This window comes from Pseudochaenichthys georgianus, chromosome 13, assembly GCF_902827115.2.
Source record: "Pseudochaenichthys georgianus chromosome 13, fPseGeo1.2, whole genome shotgun sequence".
NCBI lineage: Eukaryota > Metazoa > Chordata > Actinopteri > Perciformes > Channichthyidae > Pseudochaenichthys > Pseudochaenichthys georgianus.
In genome coordinates, this window is record NC_047515.1 from 40,606,389 (window position 1) to 40,624,397 (window position 18,009).

Consider the following 18,009-nt stretch of genomic DNA (forward strand, 5'->3'; position numbering starts at 1 on the left):
TAAAGACTGGTAAGGAAATAGGAAATGTGAACATGTGACTTAGACAGTTAAAGAAAACTTCAATCAGTGCTGCCGTCATTTTAAGTTACTGTATGTCGTAGAACAGGGTATTTTTTTTTCATGTTTAAATCAATATGTTGTGAAGTTATTGACTTATTTGGCGAGAAGCCGTGTAATATTACATAATCAGAGGGGTGTTGAATCACCCTCGAGGAGTTACTTCCCTTACAAGAATTCCAACAAGCTGAAATGATAACATTTGTTTGACCATAGCCACTCAAGCAAGACCACCGCAACGCAGAAGTGAGAAATGCAGTCATTCACACGTTGAAGCACTGACCGTGGGAACCCGTCTCTTGGGCGGTAGAGGCAACGGGGGGTTGGAGGACTTCCGGCTGACCACGGCGCCGATGGCACAGATTTCTTTGTCGAACATCACCTTGATGGTGCTGGAGTGCACCAGGGTCAGGTGCGGGGACTCCTTGGCCTGCATGCATGTGCGGATGTACTGCAAACAAGACAGGACGGGACATATTTAAAAGATCTGTGCATATTAAAGGTCCCCTATTCTGCAAAATCCACTTCTTCATGTCTCTTCTACATCAACATGTGTCCCCTCTTCTTCATGTCTCTTCTACATCAACATGTGTCCCCTCTTCTCCATGTCTCTTCTACATCAACATGTGTCCCCTCTTCTCCATGTCTCTTCTACATCAACATGTGTCCCCTCTTCTTCATGTCTCTTCTACATCAACATGTGTCCCCTCTTCTTCATGTCTCTTCTACATCAACATGTGTCCCCTCTTCTTCATGTCTCTTCTACATCAACATGTGTCCCCTCTTCTTCATGTCTCTTCTACATCAACATGTGTCCCCTCTTCTTCATGTCTCTTCTACATCAACATGTGTCCCCTCTTCTTCATGTCTCTTCTACATCAACATGTGTCCCCTCTTCTTCATGTCTCTTCTACATCAACATGTGTCCCCTCTTCTCCATGTCTCTTCTACATCAACATGTGTCCCCTCTTCTTCATGTCTCTTCTACATCAACATGTGTCCCCTCTTCTTCATGTCTCTTCTACATCAACATGTGTCCCCTCTTCTTCATGTCTCTTCTACATCAACATGTGTCCCCTCTTCTCCATGTCTCTTCTACATCAACATGTGTCCCCTCTTCTCCATGTCTCTTCTACATCAACATGTGTCCCCTCTTCTTCATGTCTCTTCTACATCAACATGTGTCCCCTCTTCTTCATGTCTCTTCTACATCAACATGTGTCCCCTCTTCTTCATGTCTCTTCTACATCAACATGTGTCCCCTCTTCTTCATGTCTCTTCTACATCAACATGTGTCCCCTCTTCTTCATGTCTCTTCTACATCAACATGTGTCCCCTCTTCTTCATGTCTCTTCTACATCAACATGTGTCCCCTCTTCTTCATGTCTCTTCTACATCAACATGTGTCCCCTCTTCTCCATGTCTCTTCTACATCAACATGTGTCCCCTCTTCTTCATGTCTCTTCTACATCAACATGTGTCCCCTCTTCTTCATGTCTCTTCTACATCAACATGTGTCCCCTCTTCTTCATGTCTCTTCTACATCAACATGTGTCCCCTCTTCTTCATGTCTCTTCTACATCAACATGTGTCCCCTCTTCTTCATGTCTCTTCTACATCAACATGTGTCCCCTCTTCTTCATGTCTCTTCTACATCAACATGTGTCCCCTCTTCTTCATGTCTCTTCTACATCAACATGTGTCCCCTCTTCTTCATGTCTCTTCTACATCAACATGTGTCCCCTCTTCTTCATGTCTCTTCTACATCAACATGTGTCCCCTCTTCTTCATGTCTCTTCTACATCAACATGTGTCCCCTCTTCTTCATGTCTCTTCTACATCAACATGTGTCCCCTCTTCTCCATGTCTCTTCTACATCAACATGTGTCCCCTCTTCTTCATGTCTCTTCTACATCAACATGTGTCCCCTCTGTGGAAAGAGACTCTGAAAGTTTCAGGAACAAAGATTTTCTCTCTTTTTGATCCATTTCTATAAAAACCTGTCTGAAAATGAGCTGATCAGATTTTGGCCACTTTATGATGTCATAGCGATGTGTTGTCTTGTGTAACCATTAGCCAATCAGTAACCAAGGTAACCCCCCCCCCCCCTTATCACCTGAATCTCCTCTAGAGCTCCATTGAGTTCTTTGTAACCAAATGTCTCTCAGAGGGGCGTGGGGAGGGGCTCCTTATTTTCATCAGACAGAGAATCAGCACTTTGGAAACAGGGCTGAACCAGAGGGGATTATGGGTAATGCTGCAATGATCTGTTTGGTGGTTCAGCCAATCAGAGACAGGTTCTGTATATGGGTTTGCTGTGTTGATGTTGAACTTTCATTTTGTGCAATCACCGTAATATAAAGAAACATAAAAAGTGAGGTGTGCAAAAGCCTTGCTGTATTAAAATAAAAGTACCTATACTGTATGGATACTTAAACATGCCATAACAAGTGGAATGTATGCACAGTAGACTTATTAAAATGCTTGCAGGGGTGCAGACAGGAAGGAACCCATCTCCTTGCAAATACTTTGGTATTATAGTTAATTTAAATCTTATTGCATGTCCCCTATCAAACTAATTTAGCTGAACTTCAGATGCAAACACATGTATCTCCTGAGGCTGCAGACCCCTGCCTCAACGCTATAAATATCCTACACAACAGCTGGACTCACAACACGATTAAGCGTATTAAATCCACCGAAGAATCATCCCACAGGCCATACGTCTATTAAACACCTGAACTTTTATAGAACATCCATAAACATTCAGTCGTTTGCATTTTGCTAATTATGTATCTAATATATCATTCCATGTACTTGTATATAGACTCTTCTTGCACATTTCTATTTACTTGCACATACAAAACATTCTCTTGCACTAGTTTATCTGTTTTATTTGTTTTATGTCCTATATATAAATTTATATATATATATATATATATATATATATATTCACGTTGCACTGTTGGAGGAGCCTGTGACCTACGTTTTTCATTGCCATATCTACACTGTAGCTAATAGTTAAAGAGTACATTTTAAAGGTCACCTATCAGGCTATTTTTAGGCAATAGCATGGGTCTCTCAGATATATAAAAATATGAAGTGTTTTGCTCAAAATACCAAACAGATCATTCTAGCCATGCCTCATATCCCTCTATTTCACTTCCTGTTTCAAAAGTGCTGATTTGGGTATAAAGCTTTAAAGAGGAGGGGTCTGAGCTCATGCGGGACCCGGCAGCTACCGTCTAAACTAAATGCTGCCGTGATGAAACGCCATATCATGGATTATCAAGGATCTGAAACAGTCTGGAGCTCAAAGGCTTTCTCTCTTGCCGGTTACACCACAAGGTGAGTTCCTTTCTACTTCCTGCTTCTTCACACACATGCTCTCCAGCACAGGTTAGCTCTGAGTGTTAGCGATGCTAATGTAAACACCGACCATATTACGTCCAAAACAGTCGGGCATTGTTTCTGATAGCAACGTTTCTGATTGGCCCGTGGGTCCACATTTCAGATGTTACGTCATATCGGACGCAAATCTGGATCAGCTCCGTTGTTCCCCGTTTTTAGAGATTTGGGTACGGAGGAAAAGAGAGAGGGGTTTATTTTCTGACGCTGCGTGAGTTCCCCGACACACCGGGGATTAGGGATGGGTATCGTTAAGGTTTTAACGGTACTACTACTTTTATCGATAGCGTTTATCGGTCCGGTCCTTTAACGGTACTCTTATCGGTTCTTTTGGAGAAACAAACAAAGTAAACTAACTAAAGAAATTGTGAACAAAACTTTTTATTTAAATTAAATACATAATATTTCACATCAAAAGAAACAATGTTTTAACAAACCGTATTAAATAATGTGATGACAGAACTGGAAACAGAATAGCTGAAACTTTAACAAACTAAATAACTCAGTTTCCTCTAATCATAACCCATGTTTGTATCATGGAGTTAACTCCGTGTGTTGCTGCTAGCATACAGAACACCTGACGTGGAAACGTTACTCGTGGGCGGGGCTACAGAGCTGCTAGAGAGACAGTCGAACCCGGTGCATTCCTCCGTCTGGATGTGGAGCACTTTTGCTAAATGTTTAGACACATAGCTCGTGTTACCGCCCTGACATGCTGAACACTTATTGCACTTTAGGCAACGAGCATCGAGACGGGTAACATTTAACCACACCTTGGAGCCCGTTCTTTCCGCCATCTCCTCCGTGTGTGTGTGTTGCTGCATGAAGCAGCTGCGTGTGTGTGTTGCCCCGCCCCCTCGCACACAGACGGGGGAGAAGGATCTCTCGCCTGGATTGGAAAGATCGAAAATACTAAAAAAGACGCTTTCTGCGTATTAGAAACGGAGTTGGCGACACTAAAACTGCAATATAATGTTTGTGTAGCAATAATACATATTTTTCACATGTCTCCAGCACCGATAAAAATACCGCTAACGTCGGAGCTTAACGGTACCACGGTCTTTAATAATTCAGCCCCGGGGCCCGTTTAATACCGGGGGTCGGTACCCATCCCCACCGGGGACACATCTTTATGTATAAAAGACGCATTTTGCATGATAGGTCCCCTTTAATGCAGAAATGTCATACAATGTCATTTTGAGCCTCTTAAATATTAAGATTTGCTTCATTTTTAAGCTTTAACGTAATATTTAAGTGAATATTTAGAGTTTTGGAAAATAAAGCCTAAAACTTGAAACCAGGTGTCAAGGGTTTAAATTGGGCTAAATGTTAAATGTTTTGCATAAAGCAAAAAACGGAATACTGCCAGAAAATATACGATTTGTTTTAAATTCAGAGGATGAGTATCATAGGAGGACGTACACTTTGAAGCAGATGTCTCTTGGCATAATGAAGTGGAATTCTTTGCCGAGTGATTTAAAGGGCTGTAAGAACATGTTGACGTTTAAGAAAATGTGTAAAGAAAGCGTAATCAGACCGTATGAAGTTGACTTTTGATTGTGTTCTGGTTTTATGTTTCAGTATTTCTAAGCAACTGTGACTGAAAGAATATTGCTTTTAAATAAGATTTTCTTCGCCCTGCTCCTTTCCACCATGCGCTATAAAAAAAAAAAACTGTAAAAGTGTAATTTTTTGTTTTAAAATAACTACCATGTGTGGAATAAACAAATAAATAATAATAAAAACCTTCTGGACATAGACATTGTCATTTCACAATTAAAATGTGGGTGGGAAATACAACAATAAAAACAGGACTGTCTCTATATCTGTTTGTGGACACGATGCAGACACAAGAGGAGACCCCCTGAGCCTCTGACCCATGGCTGATGGATAAGAACTGGATACAGCGTGGGAGGCGGGGTCTCGTTCTTTCCTATGAGAGCTGCTCATTGGCGCATGACGACAAAATGGCCCAACTTTTGAGAGCGAAACGTCACAGATTACCCATCATGCCTGGCTTTCAGAGCATGTGCCCCTTAAGCCCCGCCCCCCAAGCTCCCACTCTCGGCTCAGTCGAATGAATGGAGACAGAAAATAAATCTAGATTCGACTTTTAGTGCATTTTACAACTTTAAGGACCGAATTATTCTAATAAGGGCTGTAAAATACTTCATACTGGGTAGTTTATTTAGTTTAAAAAAGTATCCGCTGATTTGCAGACATCTCTTTCCCCATGTTAGTCAATGGGGGAAAGTCTTTCTGGGCCCAGTGATGTCACGGACTGATACGGGAGTTGTAGTACCGCCGTTTGGACACAACGAATATCTTCATCAGAGTCCGGCGCACGTCCTGGGGGCTTGCTCTGACCTTGTACTGGATGAGGGGCTGGTTTCTCTTGTTTTCCTACGATACCGTTGTGATTGGCTGTGAATAAGAGGATATTTAGGACAGACCTATTTCTATTTATTATTTTTTTGTTGAGAAAGGGGCCGGAAATATCAGACGATTTTCTTCTCCCTGCTCCTTTTCGGGTACGGTGTGTTTACAGAGACATGTTTTGTAAATAATTGTTATACATTAAGTTGTGCGTACCATGAACGGAACAAAACCAACTGTCAAGGCTTTAAATTGGGCAAATGTTAAAATTGGGCAAATGTTAAACGTCAGCCGTCTAATAGTAGAAGCCTTCTGGACATAGACATTGTCATTTCACAATTAAAATGTGGGTGGGAAATACAGCAATACAAACAAAAGCTCTCGTCTATCTCTATATCTGTTTGTGGACATGATGTAGACTTAAGAATAGAATAGTATATATCTTTATTGTCATCATACAAAGTACAACGACATTTCTTTGGCAACTCTCACTGCAGTAAAAAGAGTGGTAAAAGCAGAGGTAGTAGCGATGACAGTGCAACGAGATACAATTCAATGTGCATATTTACACTTGCAGTCTAAAAACTTTAATGTACTATAAGTGTAGTGTATTTCCTAACCGTGTGTTCTAAGACAGGGTTACAGTAATAAGCATGAGCAGACCCCCCCCGAGCCTCTGACCTTGTACTGGATGAGCGGCTGCTGTCCACAGAGGAACTCCAGGCAGTGGCTGACCCTCAGGACGTGCTGCTCCCTCCACGCCTCCTCCTCCGGCCCGTGGGTGGTCAGCCACTTCCTCACCGCCAGCTCGATGAGCTCCGGGGGGGTGCAGGAGGACGACACTTTGAGACTGGCCGAGTCCTGCAACACAGGAGAGCAAGGACACACACACAGAGATCAGTTTGGGGGTTTAAGAGCGCTTAAATGTTATATTATTCAAAGGTTTTATGCACAATAGTTAGTAGTTGTGGCAATGGAAATATTAAGCCCTGGGCTCCTCAAACAATGCAACATAACTATACACATATATGTATTAAACAATAAGAATAGTGCAAGTGGCCACTTTGCAAAGAAATGCAGAAGACGTACATTATATGCACGAAGAAGAGAATAAGATAAAACCAGATTGTCACAATTAAATACTGTACGTTTTTTTTCATAAGAAATATATCAAATCAAGTTTTATTTATAAAGCACATTTAAAAACGATTTTTGGTCGAGTCAAAGTGCCGTACGTGTAATAAAAACACATTACTACAATCACAATAAAAGACAATCATTTACAACAGGAATATAAAAAACAAAAGTCGTCGCTCCGCTCTGACTCGAAGGCCAGGGAGAAGAAGTGAGTCTTTACCGAGGATTTAAAAACCCCCGGGGTCTGGGCCGACCTCACATGCAGGGCAGAGTGTTCCAGAGCCTGGGGCCAGCCGCTGCGAAGGCTCGGTGCCCTCAGTGGTCTTGGGCACGACCAGCAGCAGCTGGTCAGCAGACCTTACCGTCCACACAACGGCGTGCGTCGAAAGCTTCACCATTCGCTTTGAATGGGGTGACGTCACTTTTCGCCGAACTGCATTGTGGGAAGCGATGCGGAGCTTTGCTGGCGTGGCTTGCTGCAAAAGTCGAGCAATGTTTAACTTTTGAAGCCTCGGCAGAAGCGTCAGCCAATCGAATCATATGCCAGTACGAGCTCCAGCCAATCAAACCGCTGCTTGTGTGTCAGGGGATTCACGTGATTGGTTGGTGGTCGAGTTTCAGACACGCCCGCCGGCGAGCTTCAACGCACGCCGCTGTGTGGACGTGCCGTTAAAGCTCGGGCTGGGGTGTAGCGATGGAGGAGTTGGGCTATATAGGCCGGAGCCAGACCATTTAAGGCTTTGAAAACAAATGAAAGAAGTTTAAAATCAATTCGGAACCGTCACGCTTTTTGTGGCCAGTCAGAAGACGTGAGCTTCTAATGGAGTCCTGGTCCATACCCACATACCGAGCGTTGCAATAGGCCAGTCTCGAGGTAACAAAGGCATTCATAACCCTTTCTAGGTCTTTAAAAGATAAATACGACTTGGTCTTGGCCAATAGTCTTATTTAAAACAATTATTTTATTTAATATATGAGCTGTTGACAGCTGTTGTGCAGCTTGCAGATAATCTCAAACTGACCGTTATTGTTGCTATAAACAAAAAAAGAAACTCTCTTGGTGCCCTAATGGAGGCCGTGCTGCTGGATTAGGTAAATAAGTAAAGAGGAATGTTAAATAAAACTACAGAGAGAAGTTAATTGACCAGTTTTGGTTTATTTATAGTAAAAGTTATAGTTTATACACTCACATATGTTCACGATCGACAGACACAAGCGACGAATTAAGAAAACTCGCAATATTTTATGGAAAAATTGTGGAAATTGTTGTTTTGAGCCTTTTAATTATGGAGATGTGCTGCTTTTCTGGGTTTTCAATCAAATTAAAGTGAAAATATTTGGGTTTTAGACATTTGAAGACATCTTCTTGGATTGATGGACATTTTTCACCTTTTTTCAACAACTTCGAGACAAAACGATTGATCAAAAATCGGAAAAGCATTTGATATATGAACATTGTGAGTTGCAGCACAGATGTTAAGAAAGCGGCATGATAGAAAAACACGATAAACACACAAGACGAGATGAGGTAAATGGAGAAACGGGAAGAAAAGAATACCTAATTAATAACTGAGTCGGGTCCCAATAGACAGATTATAACACCTCAATAAAAAGCCTGCTTGTTTAAGAACCGAGTCACTGAGTTCATGCACAAGTGATCATTTGGCCATATGTGCGTCTGTGGCTAAATGAAATCACGTGTGCACTGAAACGCGAGAGCATCACAGACTGTATAAAGGTTGAGTGTGCACGCGTCTCCAATGTCAGTCAGAAATGTCCCGCTGAGGCTTCACACTATGTATAGCTCAGCGCTGACCCACTGCCTAACATCACATTACAAGTCCTGGAAGTTGAATATACATGTCATCTATTAAACAAATGGCACTAAAATATCCTGTGGGTATTTAAGCTTTTTGAACACGATTGAAATACTTCGACAGCATTATATTGTATGCTCTACCTGCTTTGACTCAACTGTCTTACTACTGTACGCATACTTCCTTCAGAAACATTTTTGCAAAAAGTGTATTGCAGTGTTTTTGCCATTACAACTAAAAGCTCAACTCAAACTCAAACATAGGCTTCGATATAAACAGATAGCAAAGAGAATGTCCTTGTTTCTGTCAGTGGGATTTATACAAGATGTCCTTTAAGTGCATACAGTCAACAGATAATCAACTGTCCGCATCGCTCGATACCAGGGGGTCAGACTCAAACACACAGTGGGCCAACATTACAAAGTGGGTGCTAGTCGCGGGCCGGACTGGTTCAATGTTTGAACTTATTGCACATATTAAAGCTGGAACTAACAAAGCTTAAATTATTGCCTATAAAAACAACATTAAACATTAAATAATCAGCTGCATTCATTTCTCATGGCTCTATCTGCAGCTTTTCCAGAGTCATTTCTTATGAGTACATTTTCCCACAGGCCAACAACAGCTTCAACAAAACTATTCCCTCAAAGAACAAACCAAACATGCCCTGTTGTCGTGAGAGAGAGTGCAGAAGGAAACATCCATTGAACTCAGTGTGCTGCTCTGTGATGCTAGTTCAAGCCAGATACATGAGGTGCATCTCACTTTGGTTAAATGGATTCCTTGCGTCGCTTACTTGCGTCGTTTCCTTACGTCTAGTCCCTCCCACCAGGGAAGCACGGAGAGACGCAAGGAAACCACGAGAAGCAGGGAAATGAGTTCTAAGAGCAATGGGACGTCCTTTCCTCCGGAGCGCAGCTGATCGTCTGACAGCAGCCAGATCGGTGCATGCGCTGCATCGTCCAATCAGTGAGCGATACACAGTAAGGGGGCGGGGCGAGTGTCTGAGGATTTCACTGGTCTGGTAGTTCCTCGATTATCGCTCCTCCGTTATCACTACTCGCTCCTCTGGCAAAAATAAAGCCACTGGGACGGTACTCAAGATGGCGCTGACAAATCAACTTCCGGTGATACCGAGGCTGAGGCGCGAGGAAATGAAAAACAACCGAAGTGAGACGCACCCTTGGCGTCTCATCTTGGGTGCAAGGCCATCAATGTTTGGGCTCAGGCTCTGAGCGGAGGAGACCCTCAGGATGGAGTGAAGGTGTGCGTGCAATATACCGGCGAGCCAGATCTAACAGGAATTAAAATATTATCCTGCGGGCCGAAATTAAATCTACCAAGGGCCTGATTTGGCCCCCGGGCCTTGAGTTTGACACATGTCCTCTAGAAACATCACTGTTGAGCCCTCAGCCTTTAAAGCAAGAGTATACACCTAAACCTCCGTCTGAGAGACCCGACAAGACCTCTGCCTGGAATCAGAAAACAGGCTTTTTATCATCATGTTCATCATTACTCATCATTACACTGTGTGTAGAGCTAGTGGTGGCTGCAAAGGATTGTTTATGACTCATAACGTGTGCATTAACTCCCAAAGTTTAAATGTTCTGAAAATCTTTCACAATATTGTGACACAATATTGATATGTACATATTCACTGATTTGCGTTTATCTTCTACTACCGACATGTATTATCTTTGATTTACTTCTAATTCATGTGCAATGTCTTTTTATACATGCTGCTGTGGTGAAAAAAGAATCTCAAATTGGGATCAATAAAGTATATCTTATTTTTATATTAAAAAGTGGGTAAATCAGTTGGACTTTGAGAGACCTGGAAGAACATTTCCCGACTAAACAATTAATCTTCAGGATAATTGGCTTATTATTGGATTTTTCCATGATGATGGTAAATAGACCTTCAAAGCTATATTTAAAGCCCTCAATTAAAACTTATAATATGACATTTGGTGCAGCCATAAATGCTCACACCGCACCGTGGTCATATTTGCGTTGGAACAATAAATCACACCCGCACACTTCCTGTCTGTAGTTTCTCATTGTGTCTGACCTCCCAAACAAGACTTCCTGCCAAAGTCCACCTGGGCGCAGTGGCACAGATGGCCTGTCTTTGTGTACAGTGTGTGTGTGTGTGTGTGTGTGTGTGTGTACAGTGTGTGTGTGTGTGTGTGTGTGTGTGTGTGTGTGTGTGTGTGTGTGTGTGTGTGTGTGTGTGTGTGTGTGTGTGTGTGTGTGTGTGTGTGTGTGTGTGTGTGTGTGTGTGTGTGTGTGTGTGTGATGTTGATCAAAGCTGATACACACAGGTCTGCAGGGACACAACCATCTGTTTTATAATTAAATACTTTTCTAACAGACGGAGACAGATGGACGGAGACGGTGGCAGAGTTTAAAGAAGGAAAGGAGAGTTGGTTTTAATCAGTGTGAGGGTCCCCTGAGCTGCCATGCTAATGTGTGTGTGGCATCGTTTCTCTGATGGTTTCTGACCCACTTAAGTGTTTGGAGCTGCCAACTGTGAGCAGAAGAAAGAGGCTGAGCTGCAGAGCACGGAGGAGTCACATGGATCATTTTACTCAAACAAGGTCATTGTGTACCCAGATGTGTTGTTGTGAGTACAGGTTTATCAATGAAGGGGTCTTGGGTAAATTAGGACAATTATGGGAGAGAGAAATACAAAAAAAGGACAAATAATTAGCCAGTATTCTTAGTAGGGATGTGACAAAATACAATCACCCCCTGTCTGAAACCAGATCCCAGTCTGCTCCGATTGGTTAGCTCTGTTGTGATTGGTCAACCGCTTAGAGATGTCCCGCCCCTTAGCCTATCACATACAATGGGCATTTTTTGTGTGTAAGTGCGTGTGGTACAGTGCGTGTGTGCGTGTGTACTTTTAATACTTGTAAATAAAACGTTTGGCCCGTCATTTCATTTCCTCATTGTAGCGACCAGAGAGGGGGGGGGGGGGATATATCCAGTCTCTGATAGTGTTACGTTGTTATGAGAGTGCTCTGATTCTGAAATGTATATACATATATGTGTCCGTGTGTGTCCACATCTGTAGCCTGTTATTGTCTCATGACACCGCACTGTGAATGAATCAAAGTAAATCTATAAGTGGTCATGAACACATCTGTCCATCAGACAGAGGGCTGCTGAGCCTCCTGTCATCATTAATGGACGTCTCTTTAAAATGACCGCTCAGAGGAGAGGAGTTCTCATTTCTCTAACCGCCTGCTGCTTCCTCTCCTATCTCCTAGGTTCCCCTCCTCGGCTCCTCAACTCGCATCTCCTGTGGGCGGGACTAAGTCTCGAGGATAGGAGTCGAGGAGGGGAGTTAGAGAAATGAGAAAGGCCCAATGTGTTGGAGCGCTAGCCAATAGAAGCATGAGTGTGTATTTTATATTTACTCCGTGCTATTTTTTGTTTGTTTTAAGTCTTTTACTGGTAACTGTATTCCGTGTGATTTCAATGTTGTACTATGTCTCGTCTTTTTATGCCAAACATTTCCCAAATTGGGATCAATACAGTACTTCTTATCTTAGTGTCCAACATGTGCAGCCCCCCACCTGAGACTGGTCCAGGTGGATGATGATCTTCAGGTCCACGGGCTCAGTGATGGCCGCCGCCCCAGCAGGGGGCTCCAGCTGGGGGGAGAAGCAGGCCTGCAGCCACTCGTTGCAGCTCATCATCTGAACCTGCTGCATGCGCTCCTCACTGAGGCGGAACATCTTACTGCGGAAGTCCTTCACCTCCTGGTCGTTCATGGCGTCCAGCTCATGGAGACCTACGGGTGCAGAGGAAAGGACATTGTTATATATATATATATGTATGTATCATGTTCTTGTTCTCTTTTATCCTTTCGCCTCTACTTGTCTTTCATCCTTTCTTTGTACAGGGTTCATACACTTTTTCACCAATGATTTTCCATGACCTTTACCTAATATTCCATGACCAAAGAGATTACTCTTTCTCAGCGGTTCCACTGGAAATGGTTTATTTTAACATGGAACAGGAAAATAAGGTCTGCATCTGAAACATGTCGTGCCTATCTGAAACAAATCAAATAGCTTACCAGCTTCTTCACGCTAAAGCAACTCAAATCTCTCACCAGCAAAACACCTTAACACGTCAGTTAAATGCCATTTTAAGTTTCATTACTATACGATACAGTATGTATTATCATTATAGTATTACTATTTCGGCGATTAGATAAAATATAAATTATATTTGATGCAACTTTAGTTACATTTCCATGACTTTTCCAGGGCCTGGAATTAGCATTTTGAATTTCCTTGACTTTTCCAAGTTTGTAATGACCGTAAGAACCCCGTTTATAACTAATGCTGTTGATGTTTTGTGATGTTAAGGGTGTGTCTGTTATCATCTGGCCCGGGGGCAACAGCTAGAAATTAGCAATGTTGGCTGAAGCTGCCCCATTTATGCACTAATGTGCATTCTCACAGATATTGAAGTGACTGTTATTTTGTACATATTGATTGTGGTGTTTTTTTATCTTAATGTGTGCATATGTATACGTGTCTGTTAAATGTGTATATATATAGGATATACATATTTGTATTTTTTGTATTTGGGATTGTGGGAAACGGTATTTCGATCTCCGTCTGTACACACAAACCGAAAGATTGACGATAAAGTTGACTTTGATTTACTGTTTTGTGTGACAGTTGATCAAAGGGGACTGTCCACGACGCCATAAACAAATCAACTCTAAAATGTTGTAACTGTCACTAAATGTTATCCAGCCTCGGACAGCCTCTCCTCATTGAGTAGATGCCTGTTTACTTCTGCGCATTGATACTCTAAAAAGAAAATAGTTCACACATCAAACCGCTAAGAACAAGTCTGTGGAGATTCTTGAGTAACCAGGTCAAGATCTTTTGAAAGAATTATGTGCATTTCTTGACCTTTTCTTAAAGGTGGGGAAGGTAATGTTGGAGAAACCAGCTCGAGTGCGCTAGAATTTGAAAATACGCAACTGAAAAAAAATCTGCCCCTTCCTTCAGCCTTCCTCCCAGAGCCCCTCCTCCAACACACACGAACGCGCACATGACCAATGAGGGCACGAGATAAGTTTGTGCCCCGATGGAAGGCTGACAGGCAGGTAGGCCATCCAGTTACTTTAGCCGGCTCAGATGATTGGTCGTGCTTTTTACAGCGCCACGGCTTCCACTGATGATATATTTGTATATATTAATTGTCAAAGCATTTCATGTATTCATTGCTGTCCGGATGTTAAGAGCATTCCATGGAATATATAACAAAAAGTGTTTCTGAAGTGATTTACCGACCCCACCTTTAACTGTTTTATTAAATATTGCAGAGGCTTACGAAACGCCCCACTGTGACTCACAGAGCAACACTTGAGGAGTGACCTCATTTTCAAATGCCACTGGCCTGAAGTACACCGGTTATAATATGATTTTTCAACACTGTTATGAATTAAGTGACAAGAAAAAAGATTGTCTGGAAAGAGACAATGTAGTTCAGTTTTTCAAATGTATTTATTTTGGCACTTGGAGCACCAACCATCAGTCAGTGTCTTTAAAAAGCGAGGCATCTCTGAGATAAATACCATGAACACTCGACAACGTACACCAACAGTCTATATTAATATATAACACTTGAATTAAGAGGAACTACTGCACTACCAGTATTGCATCATGAACAAAAAAACATCAACACATGCAAAATAACCAGGAAGGTCAGGATGAGGCATGTTTTTCAAAATAAAAGTACCAGAGTTACGGGGTGTTTCTCAATGTCAAGGAAGGATGCTCCAGAGCCACTATTTCAAGGATGCTACGTCATCGAGTCCCGCCGAAGGACTGTTCCAATGTCCAGGCTCCTTGATATTCAACCGAGGCCAGCGTCCTTCGTAGCGAGACATTTCGAGGCTGCGCATGTGTATCCTCCGCGGTCTTAAAATCCCCACAATGCTTTGCACACGGACCAATTCCCCCAAATCTGTGGCGGAAAATGTAAGGCGGGGCCTCGCATATGACACACACACACCTGCACACTTGCTCGCCTGTTCCACTCGTCGTTTTCCGAATGCCAGGAAGGATTCTTGCCTCGCTTCTGAAGGAAGTGACTCGGAAGACATGTCCTACGAAGGAAGCGTCCTTGACATTGAGAAACACCCACGGTATCCCTCTAGAGAGGAAGCTCAAGAAGAGGCATGTTTAAAAAATCAAAGTACCAGAAAGTAATTCAAAAATAAAAGCCACGTACATACTGTATAAAAAAAAAAAAAGGTACTCACTAAAACTATCTTTAAATCATATATAGCCCTACAGGTAAGTGGAAACATATGTTTTTTTATTTTAGGATGAAGATCCTAAAGTATCGGTGAACACAGAGCCCGTGCCGGTTAAAGAGCTGTCCAGCAGAAGCCGCTAAGTGAAGGGCAACATGAATGAATGCAGGAGCTTCGGCAGTCATTACACATGCACACACACCTGTGCTGCACCCGGCGCCACGCACTCGCCGAGTGGCTCTGAATGTGTAAAAGGGATTAAAGGCAGCAGACTCTCGTGGGATTAAAGCCTCTTGATTTTAAAAACAGCTGTGTGTCTCCGCTCCCCGTGGATGTGTTTCTGTCAAAAGGGTCTCTTTGGTAGTGAAGACAACATGTCGACATGTCATATGACCCTGAGCTCTGGACCACAGTATCTACACTGTGTGTGTGTGTGTGTGTGTGTGTGTGTGTGTGTGTGTGTGTGTGTGTGTGTGTGTGTGTGTGTGTGTGTGTGTGTGTGTGTGTGTGTGTGTGTGTGTGTGTGTGTGTGTGTGTGTGTGTGTGTGTGTGTGTGTGTGTGTGTGTGTGTGTGTTAGGGATGAACGATTAATCGATTTTTTTTTTAACATTTTTTTTTTTATTCTTGTGTGTCAGTCTTCCACACCAATCAGAAGTGCTGTGCTCCACATGTACCAGCCATTGTTAACCAATCAGAAGTGGCCCATGATAGCAGGTGATAGACAGATTGATCCAATCACCTGCCAAGTATTCTTGAAAGTGCCTGCCCTTTCCAAATGGCTTCCAATGGAGCTTCAGATGCTTTGGTGAACCATCTGCGTCAGGTTAGTACTGCTCCATCACGTGTTTCTATCACAGGGTGAATCTGAAACTGAAGCTTGACTTTAAAGCAACCCAACGGAAGCTTCATGTAAGTTTAGTTCTTTCACTCGTAGCTCGGGCTGCGGGGGTGCTAGAGACGGGAGCACGTTGATGCGACCTTCCTAGCCGGAGTCATGGACGCATTTTACAATAAACTTCCGTTGGGTCGCTTAAAAATAAATATCGCAAATCGAATCGTAAGATCTGTCAGAAGAATCACAATTAGATTATTTTCCAAAATCGTGCAGCCCGTGTGTGTGTGTGTGTGTGTGTGTGTGTGTGCGTGTACATCTGTAGTGAGTGTACTCGTGTGTCACCTCACGAGGTTAGGTGTGTGTGTTTGTGTATGTTTATATGCGTGTGTGTGTGTGTGTGACTGTACTTCTGTAGTGAGAGTGTGTAATCGTCACCTCACGAGGTTGTGTGTGTGTGTGTGTGTGTGTGTGTGTGTGTGTGTGTGTGTGTGTGTGTGTGTGTGTGTGTGTGAGACTATCCAGACGCGCCTGTGGGGTTCCTTTTGAAAACACCACTTTACGCGGACAAAAGCCTTGAGAGCGATCACGTCAGACCAAAGTGGAGCCAGGAGGAAGAATATCAATATCGTCTGAGTCTCTTTCAATTAGCCTCCGAGCCGCTTCCTCCCTCTTCAACTATCTGACTCTGCAGCGGCCTGACCCGAGGTGTCCCATCCTCCTGGGGTCAGAAGAGGGGGGATGTGTCCGTGTGTTGCTACATAACATCGTGATACAGATCGTGGTGCGCATGCATGTATCATACTTCATAGCAAGTACTTATTATGCGTTCTGATTCTTTGGTATGGAAGTTCCCTGAGATACTAGTTGTGCTACAAACACATGACAAAAAACATCAAAACACGATGTGCTCAGGATGAGGCATGTTTTTCAAAATAAAAGCACCACAGTTACGGTATCCTGGAAGGATGCTCACGAGAGGGTAGATGTTCAAATAAAAGCCCAGAACGTTAAACATTTGAACAGAAAGCTCACGAAGAAGCATGCATTTCAAAATAAAAGCCCCATATAGTAACTGTATCATAAAGGGAAGCTCAGAGCGAAGATTGTTTTTCAGAATAAGAGCTCCAGAAGGTTCCTTGATATATCAAATACTATTGCTTTTCAAACGTCAGGAAATAAAGGAAAGCAACACATCTTCACATTTCAGAAGGAGGAGCATTTTACCAAACAAAGACTACAATTATGTTTCAATTTAAAATGTAAAAGTTATTTTCTATCAATAAACTAATCTTCTCTGCAGCTCTTACTCGTTTTAAATCCAGGCTGAGGAGCTTTCTTTTTGCAGCTGCCTTATATTAAATCAAATAACTATTCAGACTTTACACTGCACTTGCACTCTCGTTTCTTATACCAGTCTTTAACTTGCTTTAATTGTATTTACTTTGCTTTTTAATTGGCCGCTTTTAAAGCACTTTGAATTGCTTCGTGTTCAAATGAGCTTTATAAATACACTTGCCTTGCAGCTATAGTAAGGACTGGGATACATGACACGCAGTCTAACTTAAGATCTTCAGAGTCAAGTATGTTCTCCTCTTACACACAAACACATATGGGGGAAAAGGGATTTCTACAAATGTTGAATCAGCGCAGCGGGGCTTTCCCACTGACGGACATAACACAAAGTGACAGGGATAGGAGACATGCGAGAGGCACGTCCAGTCGATGCTCTCGCCTCTCAGTCGGAGCCGCTGACAGCAGCCAGCTGCAGATCGACCACCGCTTTCTTTTTTTTAAGTTTCCGGAGAATGTGCTGAGTAGCAGAGAAACTCAGGAGGCGGCGCTGACGGCTTGTTTCAGAGTGTGGGGAAAGATTTACTGCCTCACTTACCAACTGCTAAGTGCCTTTTTTATTGGGAATGTCAAACAGGGACAATAGACGAATCAATCAGGGGGGGGGGGGGGGGGGGGGGGGTAATGTGTGTGAGAGCTCCTGAGATATAATGCTACTTTGAGTTAAAGGGAACGTCTTAAAGGTGAGGAGAATAATGAAGGAGAACTGAACTAACACACTGACGGTTTGAAC

The 18,009-nt window shown here is 42.8% G+C and overlaps 1 protein-coding gene across 1 annotated transcript in view; it reads right to left on the reverse strand.

Annotated features, from left to right (window-relative positions):
* Positions 1–12,592, reverse strand: part of pik3cb (phosphatidylinositol-4,5-bisphosphate 3-kinase, catalytic subunit beta) — a 54,384-nt gene extending 41,792 nt beyond the window's left edge. Inside the window, 3 exon segments of the mRNA XM_034097088.2 lie at positions 341–508; positions 6,523–6,702; positions 12,380–12,592. Coding sequence (XP_033952979.1) covers positions 341–508; positions 6,523–6,702; positions 12,380–12,577 — 546 coding nt within the window. The 5' untranslated portion in view covers positions 12,578–12,592.
* Between the last annotated feature and the right edge of the window lie 5,417 nt (positions 12,593–18,009).